General features: G+C 48.1%; 1 protein-coding gene across 1 annotated transcript in view; it reads right to left on the reverse strand.

The window, feature by feature from the left end:
* Positions 1-1,745: 1,745 nt before the first annotated feature.
* Positions 1,746-25,480, reverse strand: part of PLCD1 (phospholipase C, delta 1) — a gene marked incomplete at its 5' end in the record, with an annotated part of 43,845 nt that continues 20,110 nt past the window's right edge. Inside the window, 11 exons of the mRNA XM_009997339.1 lie at positions 1,746-1,837; positions 2,357-2,506; positions 5,418-5,550; positions 6,297-6,475; positions 8,366-8,482; positions 8,778-8,934; positions 10,649-10,810; positions 17,789-17,938; positions 18,868-19,012; positions 20,727-20,928; positions 22,103-22,331. Of these exons, the coding sequence (XP_009995641.1) occupies positions 1,746-1,837; positions 2,357-2,506; positions 5,418-5,550; positions 6,297-6,475; positions 8,366-8,482; positions 8,778-8,934; positions 10,649-10,810; positions 17,789-17,938; positions 18,868-19,012; positions 20,727-20,928; positions 22,103-22,331 (1,716 nt within the window). The remainder of the gene's footprint in view (positions 1,838-2,356; positions 2,507-5,417; positions 5,551-6,296; positions 6,476-8,365; positions 8,483-8,777; positions 8,935-10,648; positions 10,811-17,788; positions 17,939-18,867; positions 19,013-20,726; positions 20,929-22,102; positions 22,332-25,480) is intronic.

The following is a 25,480-nucleotide window of genomic DNA, read 5'->3' on the forward strand; positions in this document are numbered from 1 at the left end:
AAAAAAAAAAAAAAAAGAAAGAACAAACTGAGGAGTTGAGGCCCTCCCTATTCCCAACCACCACATAGCCAGGACTATTTGCCTCCCTATGCCCATGTACCCTGCCCCTGAGACCTCCCTCACTGCCCATGGTGGGTACTTGGCTGTTCAGCAGTTGGCTTTACTGCCCACCCTTGCTGCAGCCATGTGGGGATGGAGCTGAGGAGCTGCAGGCAGCTGAGGGCTGAGTGAAGAGCTCCCACCCACGCTACCCAGGACCATGCAGAAGTGGTGAATTGTCCCCATCTGGCTGGGCTGGAGGCAGGGAGGTCCAGGCAATGGGGTCTTCTGGACAGATCTTTAAGAACTGGTAGTTAATTCAAACAAGCCACAAGCTCCAGGTATGAAAAACCCCACAAGGACCAGTAGCTTTAAAAAACTGAAGCATGTCTATCTTCAAGTTCTCATGTGTTGCATTCAAGGAAGACAAAGAGGCAAATAATGACAAGAAATGGGACTTTTTCTAGATGTTTTTACCTTTAATAATCGTTAGTAACATAGTTGGAACTTCCAAATATATATTATTTTATTTCAACAACATTCCCTTAACTCTGTAGTTGTACTTGGGGGGGGGGGAAATAAAAAAAGTTACCCTTTGCCATAAATAGTGGGTTGCTGTTCCAAACACTCTGGTTGGGGTGGGTTACCTCTACAGTGCAACTGGGACCAGGCTAACACGTGCAACAGTTTCTACTGCCACTTCAAGGCCAGGTTGGATGGGTCTTGGAGCAACCTGGTCTATGGGAAACCCACACAGGGGGTTTGGATCTAGATAATCTTTAAGGTCCCTTCCAACCCAAACCTTTCTGTGATTCTCTGATTTCTCTGTGTTAAAAAACGACAGGTTTGGGTTTTGGTGGTTTTTGGTTTGTTTTTTTTTCTATAAAAACACAAAATTAAGACAGTTCTACTGCGTTAAAAAAAAAGACAGACAAGCCTTACTGTCAGTTGAGTGCATGTCTATTGTCATCAGCAAAAGAAACTCTCTGAGGTCCCTTTGAGCAGGTTTCCTTTGGGGTCAGAGAGAGAGAAATCTGCTGCTCGGCGGCTCCTTTCTCCTTCACAGGACAAGGCTTTGAGTGCAAAGGGACCTGGCTGGGAGCCAGGCAGAGTAGTGCTCACCTGTTTGTACTTTTTATTGTCATACAAAAGGAAAAGTCAAGTCAGATGACACGCTTCTTTGTAGTGCAGGTTTCTTGTTTAACCTGTTAGTAGAAAAGAGGAGAATCCTGTCCCCGTTCAGGACTTCATCCTGGGACAGATGGCAGAGTTCCCGAGGCTGCAAGAAGTCACCAGGCATCTGGCTCCTGGTTTCAGGGGTGGGAGGGATTTTATTGGGGTTTTTTTCTTGCAGTGATGTTGGGTGGTTTGTCCAGATGCCTGACCAAACCCAACCCAAGAGCTATACTCAAAGGGAGTCCCTGCTCTCTCGCTAAAAAGCAACGTTTTAAAAAGAGAAACATCACACTGAAGTGAACTAAAAACCACAGCTGGATTGGTGGAACAGGTAGAAAAGGGTTGATCTCAGCAGCAGCATTAGGATGTTTCCAGGAGAAGGTCGATGGCTGTTTCACATCAGGGGTCTTGTGGAGCACCACCACGTGCTGCTCCAGAAAAGGCACTGGGGATGTGGAGGGACCCTCGCGTCGGCTGAATTCCCTTGAGGTCTGTGACGGGGTTCACTGTGCCCTGCAAGAGCTGAGCTGCTAATCACAGTCCTGGATACTGACGTACACAAAGAGGGTGGAGGAGGAGTAGGGGTCTCCGTTCTTGGTCAGCAGGTGGATGTGGCGGTAACCTGGGAGCAGAGACACCAAGTGGCCTTTAGTCCAGCTGGAAAAACGTTTGCTGGCATTCACCAAGACCCTGAAACAACATCTCCCTGTCTCAGAGCATTTTGGGCTCAGAACCCCACAGAACAGGCAGGTCTGTGAGGCTTTTGGTAACAGATGGTGCCACTGGTGACAAGGGGACCCCTTCCCCAGAGCCAGCATCACCAGCTGCCCAAGAAGCCACTCTTCACCTTGCCCATACTCCAGAGAGAGGATCTGTTCTGATCCAAGGTCTGATGGGTCTGGACCTCTTATTTAGGACACTGGAGCTTCCCAGAGGGGTTCATGGGTTGTGAGGAGAAAGGAGCAGGGCCTTACCTTGCTTCAGGCTGGTGAAGGGAAGGGTGTACTGCCCGATGAAGTCGTTTTTGGTTGACATATCAAAGTCTTCCACCCAAGGTCTGATGGGTCTGGACCTCTTATTGAGGACACTGGAGCTTCCCAGAGGGCTCAGGCGTTGTGAGGAGCAGGGAGCAGGGCCTTACCTTGCTTCAGGCTGGTGAAGGGAAGGGTGTACTGCCCAATGAAGTCGTTTTTGGTTGACATATCAAAGTCTTCCACCACAAACCGGACCAGGGCCAGTGCAGGGATCTCTATGTCAAATGTAAACTCTTCGTCCCACTTCGGGTTAAAGCCTGGGCAACACGGGCAAGGATGGAGGTTAGAGCTGCTCACCAACAAGGATGGAGGTCACAGATGCTGGCAGGTAAGGTCAGCACTCAGAGATGCTAACAAATGGAAGGTGACTTTGCCTGACTGCCAACCTAACCTACCCAGGGTGCCAAGATCATTGCTCCCAGCTCTGACACTGATTTGCTCCCTGACATTAACAAACCCCTCAGCTTAAGCTGCTCGTTGCAGACCTCAGCCCCACGGTCCCAGAAGGCAGCAAGGAGCAGCAGGGAGGTGAACTCAGCTCTGCTCCACAAGCCCTGGCTGGCTGAGACATGGATGTCTCTGGTTGCAAAATCTGACCACCCTAAACCAGGGGAGAGCAAAGGGGAGAGCTGTGCCTTTGTGTTGTGACCACCTTCTGGGGCTTGAAGCCTCGAGTGCTCCAGGCACACCCAACCATCACCATTCCGTGCCTCAGTTTCCCTGTCTGCAAGGAAGGTTAATGAGGAGCATCAGATTACAAAAAGCATCATCAAGTCTGTGAAAAAGTGTCATATCTCCTTGTGTAAGGGCAGGGTCTGAGAAAGCCAGACTAGTCCTGCTTCTGTTACGGATAAGGATCTTGTGATCTGAACTCACAGAGCAAACACATCAGAGGAGGGATGATGAGCCAGCTCAGTGCTCTCTCTCCAGGCTGCTGGGAGCTCTCTGCAGTTTCAATAAACCACTCCCCAGAAACAAACAGGAGGAGAGGACGTTCTGTTTGCAACCCTGCTGCAAACAGGCCCAGCCTGTGCAGAGCAGAAACCTAAGGACAGCAGAAGATCAGCTGAAGCCTGCTGGTCACGAAGGGTCTGAGGACAATTTGTCAGGAGCCAGGGACCTTTCAGCTGGCCTTGAAGGTGCTGAGATGGGCCTGTGGACAGTGACACAGCAAAACACCTGTGCTGGGTTGGTGCATTTTATTTGGACTTTCATAGGATAAAATCAGCTGCACTGTTCTGATAACCCACATCTGCTCCTGACCCTCTTCAACCTTGGGGAAAAAAAACCCAAAACAACAGGGTTGCTGATCCCATGGGAGCAGAAATCATGAAAGCTGAGGGGAAAGTCATCAGCCCTAGGACACTCAGCTTTACTGTTCTGACTGTGGGGGATTTTCAACCCACCTCAGAGCCATAGCAAGATGCTCAGAGCTGCAGAGCCAGCAGGTTCCCATGGCCTCTCCAGCTCCACAGCTGCACTGCTGGGACCAGGTCTGTGCTCACAGCCCCTGCTTCAGTCCCACCAACACAGACTCATGGAATCATTTAGGTTGGAAAAGACCTTTAAAGTGACTGAGTCCAACCATAAAGCATCAAACCAGGGGAGCTGTTGAAGCATGGTCACACACCTGAAACTACAGCCCATGAAATGGAACTGCTCTCCACTCTGCAGCTGCCCCTTTCCAGCACTGATGTTTGCATTGCTTCATTCCCTTTCCATTGGGCAACACTCCCTCCAGAATCCTTTCAGTATCACTCCAGTATCCCTCCATCCAGTCAAGGGCTGGTGGTGGGGCAGGGTGTGCTGAGCAGCCCTGAGGAACAGGCCTGGCAGGTCTGAAATATTCCCTGAACAGCTTTCACTGGAGACACTATAAAAATCATTGCAGGTTACAGAAATGGCCATGAGCCTTGGGAGCTGGGCCAGATTTACTCAAACAGGAAAAAGGAAGAGAGAAATAATTGTTAGCAGGGAGGAAATTCTGCACTGGCTTCCCAGCACTTGGGTCTTACTGCACACAGCAAAGCTGTGTGTGTTTGTGTGTACCCGTGTGTGTGACTCCTACTACCTCATTGCTCCCACAGGAGAGAGGGATGAACTTGACCTCTAAAGCTCAGAAGGCCACAATATTCATATCCCCATTGCAGGGGGGGAAATCACAGCCACGTTTGACTCCTGAGAAATGGTCCACAGGGAGCTGAAATGCCTGTGAGGTGTCTGGGGTCTGAAAAGACAAGCAGATGCAGTGTCCCTGCCTTGTGAGGAGGCTCTGAGCTGCAGGAAATGTTCTCCTTTTGCACAGACTCAGTTACATACAAGAAGAGGTTGAGAGATGTCAAGATATCCAAGGATAAGGGGGTTATTGTTGCCATCTACCACTACCTCCTTATGGAGAAGGCAGAGCCAAGCTCTTCTTACAGCTGCACAGCAAAAGCACGATGCATGATGGGCACAAACTGCAACAGGGGGATTTCTGGTTAAGAATAGGGATCTCTCACTTTCTCACGAGGTCAGTCAAAGCTTGGATCACTGGAGACACCCCAGAAAGTCTGGGAAAATCTCCATCTTTCGAGATATTAAAAACTCATCTGGGGAACACTTCGTGCAACTTGAGTTAACTTTGAGTATGGTCTTGTTTTGGGAACAGGCACCTCCTAAGTCCCTTGCAACCTCAGTCTTTTGTGAGTTTGTGACAGTGTCAGAACACAATCAGCCTCACAAGAAGCCTTCTCTGGGAAGATCTTGGTGGAGACCCACTCATTCCAGGTCAAGTCCAACTGCATGGAGGTAAAGAGCACCTGCAAAGTTCTAGCACTGCAGATTTGGCAGGTTTGGCCTCAAAACAACTCATATGCTGATGGAATTTTGCAGGGAATTTCTGCCTCTGAACACCCTAGAGAAAGAAGAGGGGGAAGAACCCCTGAATGTGATTCTTTAGAGGAACATCAGTCTGTGGGGCCAGTTCATGACAACAGCAGTCTATGACCAGGGTCCCTGCACTGCAGTTGCCAACAGCACCTTCTGCACCTGCTCAGCATGGCAGGCTTGGGTGCACACGGGCAGATCAGGGCACAGGCAGCAGCCTTGGCAAGGAACACTCTGCTCCATGAAACCAAGGGGTTCTTGCCCCCATGGGAGCACAGCACAGAAGAAAAAAACCCTTACCATTGTTCTCAATGACTTTGGTCTGCTTCTTGTTGTTATCCTGCTGGACACCATGGATCTCTATCGTTACCTTAGGATCAACAATGGAGTTTTTGCTTTTGTTCACCTTGGGCAGCTGCTGACCAGAGATGATCTGTGGAGGAAACAAAGGAGTCACAGAATCACAGAAAGGTTTGGGCTGGAAGGGACCTTAAAGAAAATCTAGATCCAACCCTCCTGCATGGGCAGGGACACCTCCCACTAGACCAGGTTGCTCAGAGCCCCATCTGACCTGCCCTTGAATGGGGCTTCCACAGCTTCCCTGGGCAACCTGTCGCAGTGTCTCACCACCCTCACAGTGAAGAATTTCCTCCCAATATCAATGTGTTTGTTTTTCCCTATTACATCTTTCCTTCATCTTGTTCAAGAGGTTAGGACATCACTGGAGGGGGCTCCCTGGCAAGCATCCCCCTCCTTCTCCAGGAGTGCAGGACCTGCTGTGACAAGCTGGGACATCCTTCAGAGGAAGCTGTCATGAGCCAAAGCACCTCCTGAACATTGTTGCAGCCCAGCCAGCTGGCTAAGGGGGCTGCCAACTTTTAGACTTGTCCCCAATGAGAAGATGATACTTGGAAAACAACAGTGGTGACTGTGTGACTGCCATGTCATTTCTATCACAACAGTGGATGTTGTCATTGACCTCTGCTGAACATTTCATGTGTGACTAAGCCCCTGGAGGATGAGATTCCATGCAGGACTAAAGCAGAGGCCCCCATGGTGGAAAATGAGTAAGGTTAGGATAACACTGCCCAGGTGGGACCAGGAGAAGGAGAAGGTACAACCTACATGCCCCCCTGAAGGTGGATGCTACTGAGACATTTTTCCAACTTCTATTCTTACTTTAAGCAGAAGCTTCTTCTTTGTCCCCCATGTTCCTTCTGTGATGGATTTTGGATTGAATTTGGTTTGCTCATCCCGGAGGAATTCCGGCTTTAAGACATACCCAGAAAACCCATTGTCCTGGAACCGACCCTGGTAGACATCCATTTCTGTGCCTGCTGTCTGGAAATTTAGGGCAACTGCAATGCAAAATAAATAAACAAGTCAGTCACTTCCAGATAAATCAGTGGGAGCATTTTCGTACTCCTTCTGTTCGCACAAAACTGCATTTTATGGACATAAACACTGGCTTTTCCATGTTTCAAAGAGCAGTGATAAACTATGACCTTCATAGTCTGTTACCCTGAGGTTTTCCTGCATTCAGAGATGTCAGGGGCAGGAGGAGCCTTCACAGACACCTCAGTTGTCCTCCTTCCTGCCACAGAGTCAAAACGTGTCCTGCACTGAATTTCCCCCCCATTGCCCAACTGCATCTTTGAGATAAACCTACTCATTTCAGTGCTGGAGGAGCTCTCTCCTGCAATGAAGCCAGCAAATCCTTCTCAGATTTACTCTTCTCTAGCCTTGTTATAAAATCTCCTTTCTAGTCCAGATGTGCCTATTTTCCTTTTCCATCATGAGGGGCATTGGTGCCTCTGTTGGTTGCACTAGAGAGCTCCTCCCTGCCTGAACTCCTCATGCAGGAGTCCAGAACCTGTGACCAAATCACCTCTTTATTGTCCCCCACCCAAAAGAGATCAAGCCTCACTGGTGTCCCAACATCAGGCAGATTGCTTGTATTCTTTCCAACTTGCCACTCTCTTTTTTTAAAGCATTAGTGTCAAATTTGGAAGCCCAGGCAGATTGCCTGTATTCTTTCCAACTTGCCACTCTTTTTTAAAGCATTAGTGTCAAATTTGGAAGCACTACCTGTGAACAGTCTCACTAATACCACACAAGGAGGGCACATGGACCCCAGCACCTCCTCAGCCCTCCACTGATTTCTCAAGGGTGGTGCTAACCTCTCTAGCAACCTCTAAGACAGCTCTAGGACAGATGGCAATTTAGCCTGGTCCTGGATCCTACATATCCTGCAATACTTTAAGGCCAGAAGCATTTTAAGGCACTCTCCTGTTTTTCTACCTGCAAGCAAGACTTTAATAACTGCAATATACTGGTTTTACTGGGAGCTGCAAGTACTCAGGTCTACTGTAAAATCTTCTTTTGGGTGTCTAAATACTGAACTCATGCCAGATAAGGCATGCAGGTCTGGCCTTACTGTACCCCAAGGGACCCGATGTTGCCTCCCAAGGACTTCCCTGCCTTCACATTTCTCCTGACTCAGTGCTGTGGAGACAGGTCCATGGGTGCTACTTGTGCCCCCCACAGAGGCTTCAGCCCCCAGTGAGCTGATGTGCTGCCAGGGGGCCCTGCAGCTGCAGCTTCTCTTGTTCATCTGGGCCATAAAGGCACAACTGGGATATCTCCAACATCCAGCATCACCACAAGAGCCAAGGATGCCACGACCAACCTGCCCACTTAGCATTGCACTAGCTACAACAGAACTCACTTAACAGGCTCTGGAACCCTTGTTTTCAAGAATCTCTGAGCTATCAGTAGTGCAAGGGTCTAAACACCCTGGGACTAGGTACAATGGGCTGCTTTGACTACAGGGAACAGGTCAGGCCACAGCTTGGCCCTTATGGTTATGGCCTTGCTTTAGGGCTTGAGGGATCAGAGTTTGATTTCCATCTCTGCCAGAGATTCCTGCACACTTTTCAGTCAGTGACTTCAACCCCAGGCTCCCTCCTCCTTTGTTAAACAGCAATAACTCTGCTTCCAGTGACACTGCAGAGATGTGCATGTTAACAGGCCAGGAAAGTCTCTCCTGATGGTTCTGAGACGGGCCAGGAACTGGCCCATGAAAAGTCACTGAGCATTAAACTGAAGAGCTGGTCCCTCCCAGTGACCACTGAGCCTGCCTGCAAATGGCTGGAGATGGCACATCTACCACAGCTGAAGCCCTGTCACAGCTGGGTCATAGCTAGCCTGGCCAGGTTGACCCTCTCCAACCTCCCAGTTGCACCCACCAATCTGGCAGCCGACGTTCCACAAGTCGATGGGGTTGTAGTTGGAAGAATCTGTCCTCCAGCCTGCAGGGTAGATCCGGCTCAGGTGCCTGATGTTGTGATGAATAAAATTGGTGGCTACATTAAAAATAAAAATTAAAAAAAAATAAGAAAAATAAGGAAACTGCCCTTTCAGTGATGGGGGCTACTTTTATCTCTTCTTTGTGCATCTCTCTTGTCAACTAGCAGCATAAAATGCCTTTCTTGGTAACAGCCTCTGTGATATCATTATTCCCACTGCTTCTCAGTGGGAGAAAGAGATCATAACCAACATCTTTCAGGATGCTTTTTCCTTGTGCTTAACTACCTCCAGCTGTCCCTCTCTGGGGCCTGGGGCAGAGGATGGCCTTTTGCCAGGGCAGAACATACACACCTGACTCCTGGGCTAGTTTCAGAGCTTTGCTCTCCGTGAACGACGACATCTCGTAGAAAGCCCGAGGGTGATTGGGGTCCTCAAAGCCACCAAAATGGACACTCTTGCAGTAGACAACTGTGTCTGACAGCTCCTTGGCCAGCTTCAAGGTGTCACTCTAAATGTAGGAAAGCAAGAAGTTTGTAGGGAGTTTCTGCAGTCACAGTCAATAATCACGTTCTGTCCAGGAGCCCTGGAGCTTCTCTTCCCCAGCATCTTCAGATGCAAAGGATGCACACTATCAACACTCAGTGGCTGCCCTGTGCAGATGGAGGATGGAAAAGGGGCAGAGTGTCCTTGCCATGTCCTTGGCCTTGCATCCCTCATCTCAGAGCATCACTACCCACTCAGGCCCATCCCAGCCTGTCCACTGATATCCCTGACTTCCAAAATGTTACTACCAAAAATATTACATTTCCTCTGTGCTGTCTCTCCTTCTGCATTTATTTGCATGTTGTTACATGAATAAGTATTTCACCTTGGCTACCACAGCTCACAGCTGATCAGGGCTACACACAAAGGAACAACCCAATCAGCCTGTATTGGTGAGCTAGGAGAGGATTCCACACAACAGATGCTTTGCTGTCCTAGCACCCTTGTTTCCTGATGTTCTGCAGAGAGATTCTCTCTTTGTTGGTCTGTTTGTCCTGCTGCCCCCTGCATGATCTCTTGTATTTCAGCATCAGTGGTTGTCTCCAGTTGCTAAAACTTTACAACAGAGCCTTAGCAATGTGTTTTCCATCCTGTCCTGCTCTCAAGCATGCAAACCTGGGAATATGGGGAAAGGAAGGATGTTTTGGCCTCCAAAGAGCTTGGGATTCTTTCCCTGGAACTAGGAAGCTAGCACAATGCTTTGGTGCCTCCTACTCCTCAGCCACATTCATTGGTACAAGGGTGAAGTGAGAGCCACCAGCTCCCATCAGAGGCAAGAAAAGAAAATACAGACTTCAGAATTATACCCAGTATTGACTACAGTTCAGAGAAAGAAATAAGACCCTCAAAAAGTGAGCAAATCAGCAAGGGGAAGCACAGATCAGACCAGATCCAGAGGCAACATCAATCAGCTTTGCCATCAGTGGGACTGAGTGTATTTATATTATCCATGAACCTGGTTTGTAAGGGATATGGTCTCCACAATGTCCTCACATGAGGGAATAAAATCACTGGTGTAAAGACCAGCCTTTTCCTCCCAGAAACAGCCATCCCACATGCTTTGGTAACCAGCCACTTTTTCCCTATAGATCTGTAGCTTTTCTCTCCCTCTTCTAGGTCAGAAAAACACGGCCAGTGAGGGTGCAGGTAAGTCCCAAAATGTGACTAAATGTGACCAGTCTCTGCTAACAACCAAACTCATGATGGTCCCATGAAAAAGAGATGTTTGGAAATCAGAGAGAGATAGACAGTAAGTGCTACATGGCCTGTCCCAGCTGTGGGGCTCTCCAGCTTCATTTTAAGGAGAGAAGACAACCTTCATGTTGGCTGGCTCCCCAAGGCCTCTGTTTGTGCTGGGGATAGAGATTATTAAGCTGAGCAAGGAACAGGATCCTCAGCCTCAGTGAATTTAGCAATTCACCCTTCCATATCTCCAGCTGAGTAGCTGAAAACACACTGAAAATTGTCTTAGCTGGGAATATATTAAAGTATATTTCAAATGCTTTTTTTAGTATTTTTTTTGCATGGCACAAAGCCCACCTAGCAGGTGATTCCCCACCATGAGTCATGGGATACCCTGAAGCAGGACTTCAGAGCCTTCTACACTAGGCAAACATCTAGTTAATAGCTTTTCTGCCTCTCCAGCTCTGCCCTTTTTCTCAGTTACTTCTTTTCCTTACCTTCCCCTTTTGCTGAATCTCAGTCTTTACAGATTCATCTTCGATTTCAGCTGCTTCATCTTCATCAGAGACATCCTCAGCCTCCAGGTTGTTGTTCCCATTAGTGGGGTCCTCCTGCCTGCTCAGCTTCTTGCCTTTCACAAGGATCTTCCCTTTCAATTGCTGCAGAAGGAAAAGAGCTGGGAGTGAGAAAATATTCTGGCCTGCCCTGAAGGAGCAAGGATACAACAGCTGCAACCAGAGCCCTTTACAGTTGCATCAGTCACTGGTTATTATCAATAGATACACATAAAAAAATAAGTCTGCTTGTCCACTGAGGCCTTGCCCTGCCTCTGGCCAGTTTCTGAGACCATAGGCCATGTATCTGAAGCCCCCAAATATCCCCAGCCTCCTCTCTGATACAGAACTGTTCATCCTCTTAATTAGATAACCTAAATGCTCCTGCTGTTAAAAGCAATCCTTTTTTTAAAATTATTATTATTATTTTTTAATTTTTTTCAAAACTGAATGTGGATCAGCAAACCATGGCTCATGGAAGCCATTCACAGCACAGTTTCTGCCCCTCTGTGTGGCCCTGTTATTTAATCTACCCCAGTCTCTGCAATGTATGGTTAGAAACACACCCAACATCTGGGAAACAGTCCCAGATCCATGCTGGGGCTGTGCAGCCCTCTGCTCTGCCAGGCATTTTAATGGGGAGAGAGGTCCATTAATTTCTGGACAGGTGCCTTGTGCACCCAGAAATGGGATTTTAATATGTAGGGATCTTGCAGGTGAAATCTTTGGGTGTTGGCAGCCTAAGGAAGAGTTCCCCAGACCCCTTCCAAAGATTCCTCCTCTTCTGAAAAGAACTCATGCTGCAACTGCCACCACAGGACAACACTAACAACCAGCAGCACGTGCCAACGGAACAGCTTCTTGCTGAGCTAATCCAAGGAGCACATCTCTTGTCCTGAATCAGCTCTCTCCAGCCTCTTACAAGGGCCACACAAAAACCTCAGGAGAAGGAACACACCAGCAGTCCAGCACACCACTGATGTGTCTCCTGTGCAAGATCTGACTGAGGGAGGAAGGCTGGAGCCTGGAGGGGGCTGACTCTGAACCCAAGCAAGGCAGCAGCAATGTTGGCAGCAGGGAGAGTACTGAGAGGGGTGACTGCCTGGGAGCAACCTCCAAGTGAGCAGATGATGCTACAAAATCCATTCATTCAGCCCAGGAGGACCCCTGGATCCTGCAGCTTCCAGTGAAGTCAGGGGGAGATTTTCAGCCACCTGTGCTCAGCAGTCCTGGCTTTGGAGGGTGCTACTTCAGAAAAATGCAACCTCAGAACTAACCAAAACAACCCCTCACTGAGTAGAACATCTCCCCCAGCTCAGTCACACTCTGTATTTGCCCTTTCCACAACAGCAAAAGCAACGTTCTCAGCTGGCAGGATTGTGGAAAACCAAGGGTATCTTATAAAGCAACACAGGCATTTTCAAAGAACACTATGACCCTCTTTGAGGGTGCAAGCAAATTGCAGCATGTCTTTCCAGAGACCAGCCCAGCTCCTCAGTGCTCAGCTAAGCTGTGGATGAAGCTTGGTTTGAGCTGAAAGTTGCTGCTGGCACCCGAGGAAACAGCCAAGAGCATTTTTTTTCTCCAGCTACCACAAATGATGTTTTTACACAGGGGCACTTTCCCTGCCACTCAAAATCCACACAAAGGCAGCTGGAAGGAATGGACCAGTTAACAGGAATAAAAGGCCCAAAGGAGCAGTCAGAGCACAGCAGTGTCATCCTGCCAGTCCCCAGACCATCCTCCCAGCCTGAGCTGGGACCTGCTTATTCCCACCCGTGGCTGGGAGATGAGTCGCCTCGTGTCAGAGTCTCCCTTCACCCTGCTGCTCTCTAACCACCCTCCTGCTCTCAGCATCCAGCTCTTCCCTGTCCTTCCACAACACCCACTGCTAGAAGGTGAAATGCAACTCTGTGTAAGCTTCTGTGCTCCTCTCAGGACTCAGAAGGGACAAGCCTGGAGAGATTGCACTGGGGAGGGGAGCAGAGAAGTCTCTCTTGTCCTTCCCAGGCTGCAGGAAGCATCCTGCTAGAGAATATATCATCTGTCTCTGCTTTCCAGCATCCCATAAGAAACCTCACTGCCTCATCTCACAGCTCAGCAGCTGAGAAGCAGAGATAAGGTATTTTGGGCAGGCTGCTTGAGTATCTTTTTAAGCTTGTCCAGTTCAGGACAAGCTGTGCAGCAGGAGGAGTGATTCCTGCCACAGATCCATCCTAGATGGCTGGATAACATCAGCAGTGAAGGCACAGCAACACGGCCTCCACCTTTCCTCCTCACCACACACCATTCCAAAGCTGCCAGCAGTGGGTCCTCAGCCCTGCTGTTATCCTGCCTACATTGTGGTTACACTGGGAAACCTTGGCTATGCTGCACGTGGTCACCACGGGCACAGGGGCTGCTCAGCCCAGGCTGTTACACAAGACTCTCTGTAGGGAGATGATGGTGGCTCCCTTTTGGCCTTGGAATCTAAGAAGCTGACTCCTTTCTGGAGTCCTGGTGCATGGCAGAGGTTTAGCATCCCCCTGTGCAGGTGACTTCCCCCATGCCTACAAGGGAGAGCAGCCCATGTGCCACTTAACTCCAGAGGAGATGCATTTGCTTATTGATCCACAACGAGGATGAGATTCACCCCAAACCAGAGCATTTTCACCTCCATTTCCTGCTGTTCTGTAATAGCATTGTCCTGAAACCACCCTGCAGAAGCGGCCAGTCCCAAACGTTGTCCTCCTTCATTTAACACGGGTGCTAGGAAGACCAACATTTGAGTGCTTATTTTCTTCATCAAGGTTTTAATTAAGCTGATGCACACAGACATGAACACACACACACACTTTTCCCATCTCTTTCTTCCCCTTCATGTGATATTAAGTATTTCTAGCCTGAGGCAAAAGACATTCAGCTCATCAGTTCTGCTCTGCTGAGCAGATCCCTGTCTTAGGAAGAAGCATTAGCTAAGATACTCAATAAATATTCTCCAAGTAGACCATAAAGCTGTTCCAGCTGCCTGTAGCAAATCCAAGGTTGAATACAACCTACAAAAAGGGAGAAGGCTACAAGGACACTGGACTCTACTGAGAACATATAATGGAGTGGCTGCTGGAATAGATGCAGCTCTTTCCTTTCCTCACACGCCCTGTAAATTGCCTTAGCTCTCCACATGTGGAGCTGGCCTGTTCTCCCACCTTTTCCACTGCACTCTGATCAAGCTCAGCTCTGCAAATGAACTGGTTCTGACACACAGCTTTGCTTTCTTTGGGAGTCTATGAACTGGGACACAGCAACCACCTTAAAACAAAAGCTGTTGATTTTATCGGAGGGAGCAAAGCTGCAAAGGGCAGAGGATTTTACAAGATGTGCATACACATCTATCCTACCTGAAAGTTTCTTGCCCCTGTTAGCAACATGAAAGCCATGATGACAAGGTCTGATTTCCAGTTTTCATCTCAGTGGGAATGGAGCATTTGAAAAGTGCTCCACCTCATCAACTTTTCTGCTCCTTCAACGCCTCCTTTAGAGTCAACAGAGAGAACTAAACACTCCCAAGGGTGTGATTCCTCTTGTCTATTTGGACAAACACTTATGAGGAGGTGGACCACACCTCAAACTCCCCTGGCTGTATTAACTAGTTCTCAAAAAAGAGCCTAAAGTGAAGTGCTCACCTACAAGGACACAGTTTCAGCTCTGCCACCTTCCATCCTGCTCTCAGGATGAAGATACCCATCTCCCCAGCTTTCTGAGAAGCTGTGGGGATCAACATGTTCACCTCCATAAGGAGATGTGCAGCCCAGATGCACTAACTGCTATCACACCTGTGTGTCTTTCAGCCCAGGTGTGAACTGGAGGGTTTAACAGTGGGTGAAGGCACCAGAGAGGATGGAGGAGTCTCCAGAAAAGGGGGAGATGAGTATTATCTAAGGAGGCTTTGAGAGATTTGAAGGAAACTCAGCTCAAGAGCTTCAGCTGATAAGATGCACTGCAGGTAAGGGTGGCACAAGCTGGGCTAACCTTGGAGAAAGGCACAGAGGTGGAGTCAGGCATAAGGCAGAGGGACTTGGAGCCACATCCATGCTGAGTGTATGATGCAAAATCAGCCCTCCCAGGCAGACAGCTCCCAGGGCCTGCTGCTGACTTAGAGACCTGTGGCTGAATCTGGTCTGGACTTAGCTGAGACAGCTCTGGAAGTGTTTGCTGCCTTGCCCTGAGCACAGGGAGGGCAGAGCAGGGCAGCAACCCTGCTGCTCCCACTGCTGTGCTGAGCCCAGCTGTGGCTCTGCTGGCACTGGAGGAGGTTCCTGATCTCAAAGGGATGTCAGATGGGGGGACTGGACACAGCACTGGATGTGACTGATGGGACAGTGGAGGTGCAGGGTAGCAGAGACCCCTGCCACTGCACTGGAGCTCCCAACATGGTCCTAAGGGTCTCCCACCAAGACAGGACTGTTAGTCCATTGTGAACAGGGGAGTCCAGTAATAAAGAGTTGAAGGGGTTTCAGAAATACCTGATCCACTAAATAGTTGCATGCACCTTTGGCAGCTGTTTTAGTCTCATTCCAGGGCTGGATTTTGGTGGGATGCAGGGAGAGGGGCAAGGGGAGCTGGCAGACCCCTGTGCAGATGAGGGACGGGGCAGAAAGGCCTGCCACAGGCAACCAGCAGCAGAGACTGGAGAAGCTCTTCTCTACAACCCTGGCACCCCCTGGAGCTTTTATGTGGCTTTTGGCCTTCCTTCCTACAGGCCTTTAGTTTACTATTGGAACCTAAAGACAGCAGCTTGAGGGAGTTATTTAGGTGTTCTGTGTAGGCCAACACTGCTCCTGAATGGAGCCTAATAAATCAGAAGCCTGCCCTTTGCTGTGGGATGAGTTGTTAGCATGGATCTAAGCTGTGATTACCTTCCTTTAATTATGGACACTGCCCTGCTAACACAACCTGCAGCAGTGCTTTGCCTGGTTTTATTTACAACCCTCTCTCCAGTGACATATTCCACCTTTTTTCTACTACAAAATACAGTATGTTGTCCCAGGCTTCCCCATGCCAGCTTCACAAGGAAGTGGAAAATCCAAGAGGTTTCTGTTGGTTTTCTTTATCTCCCTCAGTGTCTGAGCTTCAATGTGTTTTCCACCAAAAAAATCAGCAGTTCAGCCCTTTGCATTCTCCTAGTTCACACAGCAGGAAGGCAGCAGAAAAGCACCCAGAGGGAAAAGGACAAGTTTTGCTACATTAGCAATTTTCCTCCCTTTTAGCTTAAGGGATCACTCCCTCCAATGAAGCATATCAGCCCAAATCCATTCTCTAAGGTAGATCTGGGCTGTTTGTTCCAGCTGGGGCCACGTGTCCATCTGGGCAACCAGAGCCTGAGGTTAGATGAACACAAGAATGGGAAAAACATCTTTGGGAAGCTGGGGTCATTCCCTCACACTCACATCATGGATTTCTTTTCCTGGTGTTTCTCCTTTCTTCCTTCATATCATTCCTCTAGTCACAAGGCAGCATTTTTGAAAAGCCATCAGCAGCTTTCCTGATCCTGCACCAGGGATAAATAGCAAGCCAGGAGGTGACACTGAAGACTTGGATTTTTCCACCTCAATAACAGCCTGCAGAGACCTGTCTCCATGCTGGGTGTATCCTCACCCTGGGAGAGCCACTTATTGCATGGAGGCAGGTTGTCTGTGCCAGTGCAAAGGTCCTCCTGAAGCAGCAGCTTTAAAAATCATGATTCATCCTGATTTATTGCCCTGGTGCTTAGGGACTAACCCAGATCAGCTCCCCTCTGTCCTAGGCATTGTATCAAGCAAGGCACAGCACTCCCAAACCAAAGGGAAAAGTCAGGGAGGGAAAAGACAAAAAAGGAGAGGGAGAACAAACACAGAAGGTATTTTTGGGTGGATCATTTTCCTCTCCTTTCTCCCCTGCTGACTGCCAGCTTTATCCCACTCACTAACTCCTTCCAGCTCTGGCTAGGCATGCTCATCCAATTTTTGGCAAATGATTTCTCTAGCAAAGAAATGCAACTTAAAGGGGACTGCAGCTATCCACCCAGAAGTCTGCTTAAGAGAAAAGAAGCAAAGAAAATACAAACCCAAAGGGTGGCAACAGATGAATTTTGGCTTCTGGTTTGGAAACAGTTTTTCCTTTTCTGATATCAAGATTCCATTTCTAATGTTTTCTAATTGTCAGCTAATTATTTTATAGTGGCAGCCCACTCTGGAGGGCTGTGTATCTCCTTCCTCCTGAAGGGTCCAAGCTCAGCTCCCAGCTCCACAGCTGCCCTGATTCATGGGAATTGAAGGGTCATCTCTTGTCCTCCATGGACATCCCCATCCCCACCACCCCAGGTCATTCTCAGTGGGAGGACATTTTGTGTTTGGCAGAGGTTTAGGCTACCTGTACTGGTTTTCCCCTTCAGTTTTGAGGGGCAAACAAACACAGCTCTCCTTCCAGTCCTCATCACTTCCTAATCAACTGCCTGGATCTCCACAGGAGAGCACCCGAAGCATTCAAGGAGGAGGGGAGCACATACTACATCCCTTGGAGCAAAACATCTCACCTACCATGAAATGAGGCAGTGCCCAGTCTTGCTGGATTACAGACACAGAGACACCTTGTAGTCACTCCCTGTGGTGCTCACCTTCCCTGCATGTGCAGCAGCCCAACTGTGCTTCAGAGGATTAGCCTAAAGGGCATATTCAGCTTTGGGGTATGAGCAGCAGGCACAAGACAGACCCTCAGGTTTCAGCTCCTCTGGGACAAGCCAGAAAAGCAACCTCCTCATGGGATGAAGGACATTCCCTAGAGTTGGTAAAAGGATCAGGAATGTCCACGGTGCTTCAGGGATGTCTCCTCTTAGACCCGAGACAACAAGGACCAACAGGGCTTTTTGCACTCGAGCTGCACAGGCTACTTCTAGATACTCCTATTCCTTATTCCACCACTGCCCACAGGCAACCCCTGCTCCTCAGCAAGTACAAGTCACATCAGTCCTCAGGCATATTGTCCACACCTTGGCACCCAGCAAGAAGACAGCTCTCTCTCTTTTCCCACCCTCAGGAGGCAGAAAGTGCTAAGAGTGGCCCTGCTTACCTCTGGGGAGGGGAACTGGGATTTGTTTCCATCAACTGGGGCAACCAAGAGCATGTCCTGTAGGATGGTGGTCATGTGCTGAGCCATGACCTTCTGCTGGTCGACACTGCAGTGGTTCTCCAGGGAGATGATGACAGGGTATGGTGAGGTCTAGGAGAGGACAGCAACATAAATCATCAGTGAACTCTGCATTTGTTAAAAATGGACAAATTTAGCTGTGCAGTAGCTACTCAGCTCTCTGCTGATGCCATCCACAGGGCACCAGGCTGGGTCAGGATGCCTCCCACAGGCTTGCTGGGACACTCTGAGAAGGTTCCCTGTGTCTCCATTCTCCACTGGCTCTGTGGGTCAGAGCACCTTCCTACCTCAGACTGGGAAGGGAAGCTTTGAAATCACTGGGTTGGCTCAAATCCTTAGGGGACAGGAATCCTCCCTCCATTTGTGCACAGGTCTGATGGGATTCCCTGTGTCCCCCCCAGTGATTTTATGTGCTGAAGGGATTGTCATGACCACAGCTTTGCAGCCCCAAGGGACACTTGGCACTCGCTCCCAAGTGCACTGAAGGAAAAGAGCAGAAAGCCCAGTGAGCCTGGACAGACCCAAGGTTTGCTAAGGGCTGCTGGCCCAGCACTGCTGTACAAGAGTCCAGACCTTCTCATGCCCTCTGAAGCAGAGTAGAACAAGTCCTCTGCATCACTCCCTCCACAGCACATGCATAAGGGCTCCTCTAAACCAGGAGCAGACCCTGACACATCAAAGCCACACAAATTCATGGCTTGTTTGCATTTCCCTGTGCTCCAGGTATTAGCCATTTTCATTGCAGAGGGGTCCAGGATGCAGCTGTGCTGGTAGAGATTCAAACTCCTCCTCAGACAGTGCTCTGCCTGCCTAGCAATTCCCAGAGTGGATCTCTGCAGAAAGCAGAACAGGGATGCCCAGCCAGAAGGACACATCTTGTACCCATGAGAAATGCTACGGTGAAGTCTTCATCCTTTATGCTCTTTGTGAAGAGAGCAGAGACCAGCTACCAGTCTTGGACTGTGTGCCATGAGAAATCTCAGGGGGTCCCTCATCCTTACTTGGAAAGCATAGTTCTTGATGGCCTTAATGGCATCACTGAAGAGGATCTTGGAGGTGAGAGTGTAGCCATGATAGATGACGGGCTCCGAGTTGGGGCCATCCCAGCAATCCAGTTCCACGCAGCGGCAGCCTTTGGTGAGGGCTCTGGAAACAAAGAAGGGACCTGGTTGGGTTCTAAACCTTCTGCTTTATCTCTAAATGAGGGTGCATCAGGCACAAGTATTGCCTGGGAAGGCTGAGGGGAAATTTAGGGAGCAAGGGAGAAAAGGAGAGCTTGGAAAAACAGGAAAGCAGATGGAGAAAGGATGGGAACGTGTGAGCTCAGAGGCAGCAAAGAGAGCTCGAGGATGAGCAAGGAAAGCACAGAAGGATCTGAGAAAGGAGGGAGTGAAAGTCCAAGGTAAGAATTATCCAAAGAAGAAGACACAGTGAGTGCCAGATGAGACAGGACTCTCATGACTGTGTCCCAGGTCTTTTCCCACAGATGGTAAAGAGAAAAGAAAGTCAGGAGTGGCTGCATTGGAAGAAAGATGGTAAGAAAGTCAGCCTCAGAAGCCAGGTCATGAAGCCTGGATGATGAGTCGTCTTCATCTAAATCTGCTAAGACATAAGAGATGAATCCTCAGAGCTGTCAGGAAGGAGCTGTGGGAACTCCCCCAGAGCTGGGGAGACTGCTGAGGGCCAGTTTCCCAGACTGAAGTTCCACTTGAAACTCCCACCTCTACATATCTTACCTGTCTAGGAGGTGATCTTGCTTTTTTTACTGTAACTCCCCCTGCATTTCAGATAACACAACTCCTTTAAATCATTGCAATAAGAATTGTGGGATTTCTTTATTATTATTTTTTCCAACCAAAACATAATACTGCCATTTTAAGAGGCTATAAGAGGAATTCAAACAGCTACTGAAAAGCCAGATTTCACTCTCTACTCTTTGGAGCTTGTGACTCAGCCAGCCATTGTTCCTTGAGAATCAGATAAGTAACAAACAAAGACAGAATTGCAGCCATTGGCTGGCTTAGAAGGAAATGCTGGCTCACTTGATAAAAGTACAGGTCACAGGAGAAGTACTGAGAGGTGGTTGTGCAAGTTAGTAAAGGCCACTGCAAACATCTGGCCACAAGCTGTTCAAAGTAGAAGTAGACAACTCCTACTGTTCTGTCCAGGGATACTGTGGAAGCATCTGAGCTGCTAAAGAGGGACCAGGCCTACATTTCCTGATCACCTAAACTGCTTCATCAGCTCACATCCCCACCTCTTTTTTTGGACCACTCCAACTAGGTCTCTCCTAAACAAACCCCAGCATGGTTCTAGGGACAGTCCATGCCAAGGGCTCCCCCCAAAAGCAGTACAGGTTGTAAACATCAGGTCAGTATGCATCATTTTTGCTCCTTCCAGTCCCTACACAGTCCTGCAGCTCTATCCCACAAATCCAGACTTTGTAAGCTCCTTGCACTCTCTCGTGTCATATTCTGGGGGGTGCAACACACCTCCTCAGCACCATGCTATGCAAACACCATGCTACAGGGCTGCAATCCAACCTCCACCTGACTGCAGGTATTTTAAACAACTCCCAAATGTAGTAATTATACATGTTACAGTCAGGTGAACACCATGTGGGGCCCAGCAGAGACCCAGGTCAAAGTGCTATGAGAAGTAGGGCATGTACAGCCTGGCTCAGAAACAGCTCCTCCTGATGTGAACATGGGCCAGTCCACATCACCAGGTCTTGGGGTGGGAGATTTCTTCTTGGTCCTCCTGCAACTAGCAGCAGAGATGCACCCTGTGTCTTCTCTAAGAAAGAGATCAACCTCTCACAGACACAAAAACCACACACAAATGCACACAAAGACATTACCTGATGTAGGCTTCTGTGCTGCTTGGACCTGTGAGCTGGTCTTCCATAAGATAGGTGTTGTGTGAGGATGACACCAAGTAGTGACTGAGAGGTTGAGTCATGTCCTGGTAAACTTTACGGTGGGAGGGGTTGAATATGTTCCCATCATCAGACAGCAGGTACATCAGGAAACCATCTTTGGTCATGGCATTTCCCCTCTTGGCTGCCAGACAAACAGAAACCCCATGCTGAAAATCTGACATCACCAAGTTGTGCCATCATCTTCACCTGCTGCTCTCCAGAGGATCTCAAAGGCAACAGGCACTCCCTAGGCATCCAGCTAACAGCAAATATATTGATGCTGTTTGGATGATAATGACAGCTCCATCTGCCTGAAAATGCTTTTAAAACCCCTTCACAAGCTTTCTAGAACACTTGGTGTCCTTGGTAACACCTCAAAAGTACAAAGGCAGCACTTAACCTCACCTGTCTCTAGAGATCCATGGTATAAAGCTCTCCATTTGAGCACCTGAAGCTTCCTTCATACCAATGCAGAACAATTGTCTGGTATCTGCAAACGTAGCCAGATAAATCCTGTCTAGATTTTCCAATTAATACAGGATTTGCAAAGGGTAAATGCAAAATAACCCAACTTTGGGGAGAAATTTGGTTCCTCCCATCTTGAAGGACTAAGTCCTCAGGTCTGGCACCTGCAAACCATTGCCCATTCCTCCCATCTTGAAGGACTAAGCTACATCTCAGTCTAATCCTCAGGTCTGGCACCTGCAAACCATTGCCCCTCTCCTAAAGGTACACCAGGACAGTGCAAAACCAGCCCATGATTATGTGTCTGTTTCTTGAACATGTTCTCTGAGTTGCTCTAGACTGGAGATTCACTTCATTTCTGAGCAGAGAGCTCTGTGATGGCTCTCCTGAACAGCTGCCACCTTCTCTGCCCTCTACTCAGAGATTTCATCACCCAATGGCTTCTCAGGTGCCCATATTCAAAAAGAAGAAACATTTGCCTCCATGCCTGCTGCTGGAGAACAGAAATGCTGCTGCATTCTCAACCCTGCAAAGTCACGTGAGGTCTTATCATTTGAATAAGCCATCAGAGCCTTTCCCAGAGGAATTTCATCACCCCTCTGACTCCATATCCACCTCTCTCCAACTGCTCAGTGTGCTCAAGCCAAAATTGAAGAGAAGTTTTCCTCAGGCTCCCCAGTGCCCTCATGTCTAAGAGCTGCTCATGTTTCCCTAGATGAGTGGGGTTTTAGAAGCAGCTGCAAGGAGAAAATGACACATGTGGCTGCAGAAGAAAACCACAGTAAAGAAAGTCATAGTTCATCAAAATCAAGGAAGATTTTGAGCCAAACCAGCCAGAGTTTCCAACCTACCTCTTTCATTGGGCTCATATCTCTGAATTAAGGCAGGGGCAGCAACAACAGCATCTTCTTCTTGCTGTGTCTCATAGAGGAACCTCACGAGGTTCTGGCAGGACATGAAACCTTCTGCATCTGAGTACTTTTGGAAGATCTTGTCTATTTCCTTCCTCTCTGTCAGTATCTTGTAAAATTCCTCTATCTCATCATCCTCCAGAGCCTCTGTTTTGGACTTGTCACAGTGCTGTAAACGTAGAGGGGAGAAGGAGTGAAAACCTTCTTTCCTTCTGGCATAAGCCACCCGTAACCTGCACCAGGGCTACACAACGTAGAACACAAAATATTGGAAAGAGTTACTGGCCAGGGAATGAGAAGCACTTGGTCAATGACAACGATTCTCACTGACCAGGCCAACAAACATATCACAGTTACAGTTATTGTTATTAGTTACCAGGAACTCCACTCCACAGGCCATAAATTGAAAGGCCTGGCAATCTAAGGACAAAACAAGGCTCAAGAAAAATGGGCCTTTTGATCTCAAGAGGTGGAGGAACACAGGCAAACAATTAGCTCAGTGCAACTTAAACTATTAGTAGAGTCTATGGCCTAAAATCCAGTAAGTAAAGTGAAAAGAGCCTTGAGGCTCAGGCCTTAAGAGGGTGTTCAGGCTAGGAGAAGGACTGGTTGCAAAGATGGCATCAAAACTGACTTTAAAAAACATCCTGTTAAACATGTGCATGTTTAGGCATAGAAAGATCCTTCTTCCCATGGAATTCCCTTTTCTGTTCTCATTCCAAACCACCAGGTAACAAAATGTCCACAACATTTCAAATCAGCTCTCAGCTTCACAAGGAGCTGGAACTCCAACTCTTCAAGCCCCCATATTCCTCTGTGGTTTGAGCTTCTCCACTAGGTAACAACTCTGACAGAGAACCACAGTCAAGGATTTGGCTTTGTTTAAAATATTCCCAGATTCAGCTTTTCATCAGAAATTACAGGTTTTTCTGTGGCAAATCCAGATATGAATTTTGTTGTTTGTTCCTAGCAGAATTCTTCATGGAGAGGTGAACAACTTTGTTTTGGTCACCTCTGGGATGTAAAGCTCTGTGTTAAATACAGGCTGAGCAAAACAGGCTGCAAAGGAAAGCAAGAGCCTGTCTCAGAAGAATCAGTTATGGGCAGGGAATGTTACACCACCTCTGAGTGTTCTTCCCTGCCAGTCTCAGCCATCAACCCATTCCTAGTTCATGTTGTGTGGTTCTGATGACTCCCTCTCCCTCATTATCTAAAGCAGAAAGACCCTCAGCAGTGGTGTCCTCATCTCATACAGCACAATCCCATCCTACATTTCAGGTTAAGTCCAAAAACTCATTTTTTGGCATGGATGCCAAAATTCCTGCAGGACATGACTTGCCTTTCTCAGTTTTTGGTCTAAAAACTCTTCTTCAGGCCGGAATTTGGAATGGAAAGTGTGTTCCAGGCCACTCAGAGGAGGTTGTGGTGTATTTCATTTCACCTTTGCTATGAACAAGTTGCTAACAAGTAACTGTGACTGACAGAGGGTAACTGGTCAAACAAGAGGAATTAAATTGCTTTCCATCTTTGATCTCTTATGACAGATAGAGCTAATGTCCTGGGTTTTATGACCAAAATGCATGTCTCTGTTTAACCAGATACCACACTCATCTCAGTCTAACCCTGCTAATGGTCCCAGTGATGGCTGTGGTGGCTTTGGCAGTGCCCCAGGCAAGATGATAATGAGGGACTTGCATCCTCTGCAAATCCTCCACTATCTGTTGGAAGATACTAGAAGGATTAGAGTCCTTCACTATCTGTTTATGGTGCACATATAAAACCAAACAACACTATCATGATGCACAACATTTCACAAACTGAACTGGGAGCAGAAAGTTCAACTTGTCTTAACTTCAGAATCTGCCCAGTAGACACTATGGGGTCATCTCAGGGATGAGACAACCCGTGAAATGCTCAGTACTACAGACACCTTCACATCAGGTTTGAGAAGTCCAGGGACTTCCAGAAGTCCAGAAGTTAGAACCTTCCTGATGCACCAAAATGAATATTCAGGTTGAAATGAAGTGACCAATTAGAGGAGCTCTGCACAGCCTCTTGCTGCATTGCATATGTCTTACCCAGCTATGTGATGAAAAGCAAGAATAGTGTGAGAACATGCCCTGTAGCTCCCTCTTGAACCCCTGATCACCCTTCCTTCCTGTGACTAAATGAAGAAAAACTAAGCCAGAGAAGATTACCCTTTCAATGTGCTGTAATGTCTCTCTGTCCCATCCAAGCACAGTTAGTGTGCAAACTGAAAATGTAATTGCTTTAGGAGCAAGACAGGCTCTTCCTGGAGGCAGTTCAGCCCACAAGAGATCTGAATTAACCTCCAAAGAGTTCCCCCTTCCAGTGGCTATAGAGGAAACTTAAAACAATAACATGCCTGAGGAGGGTACTTCAAGTCCCTGCCTGCAGTTAGACAGGCTGAATCAAGGTTTAGTAATTGCTTGGAGTTCTTAAGCAAAAAGAGATTTGAACTTCAAGTTTCCACTCCTAGAACTTCCTTGTAACTATTCCCATAGCAAAAGAGGTTCACTGAATGGAGACTGCACCTCCAAAAAGCAAAAAGGGTGTCTTTTCAGATGTTTGATGCTCGAGGGCTTCATCTGACATATGAGATGTATCCTCTAGGATGAGGTGAATCACACCCTGGTCTCCTTTATTATGGAGGTCTGTTATTATAGACCTACACAGGCTTCAAAGGAAGGGGAAGTGTTGGTGACTACTTCCAATGCAGGTGTCTGCACTGGAGGGATCTAACTCAATCTGAGGAATCCTACCCTTACTCCTATTCTTTCAAGGTCTTCCTGAGCAGGGAATAAAGCATGCTCTATGCTAGCCAGAGCAGGCAGTACCTCTGGAAGATTTTGCAAGCTGAAATTCTTTAAAAGGGATCTAACTCAATCTGAGGAATCCTAGCCTTACTCCTATTCTTTCAGGGTCTTCCTGAGCAGCATGGTCTATGCTAGCCAGAGCAGGCAGTACATCTGGAAGATTTTGCAAGCTGAAATTCTTTAAGATCTGATTATGACCTTCCCCCAGTTCTTGCAGTTACCAGAAAGAGAGAGAAACTTTCATAAAGCAAGGATTAGGAAACTCGTACCTGCTCTGGGGGAAGGTTCAAGTGAGATCTTGTCAACTTTCCCTGCTATCTGCTTCCAGGAAGGAGCAGGAGAACTCCTGCCCAGTGCCCAAAACCACCCACATGTTTAGTAGTGATCAGGAAAAGCATTTCTGACACTGCCCACCCATGAGTTCAAATCTTGCTTCAGACAGGATGCACATTTGGAAATCACCCAGATGTTTTATCTCACC

Source organism: Chaetura pelagica, unplaced genomic scaffold (genome assembly GCF_000747805.2).
Source record: "Chaetura pelagica isolate M959 unplaced genomic scaffold, ChaPel_1.0 scaffold184, whole genome shotgun sequence".
In the NCBI taxonomy this organism is placed as follows: domain Eukaryota; kingdom Metazoa; phylum Chordata; class Aves; order Apodiformes; family Apodidae; genus Chaetura; species Chaetura pelagica.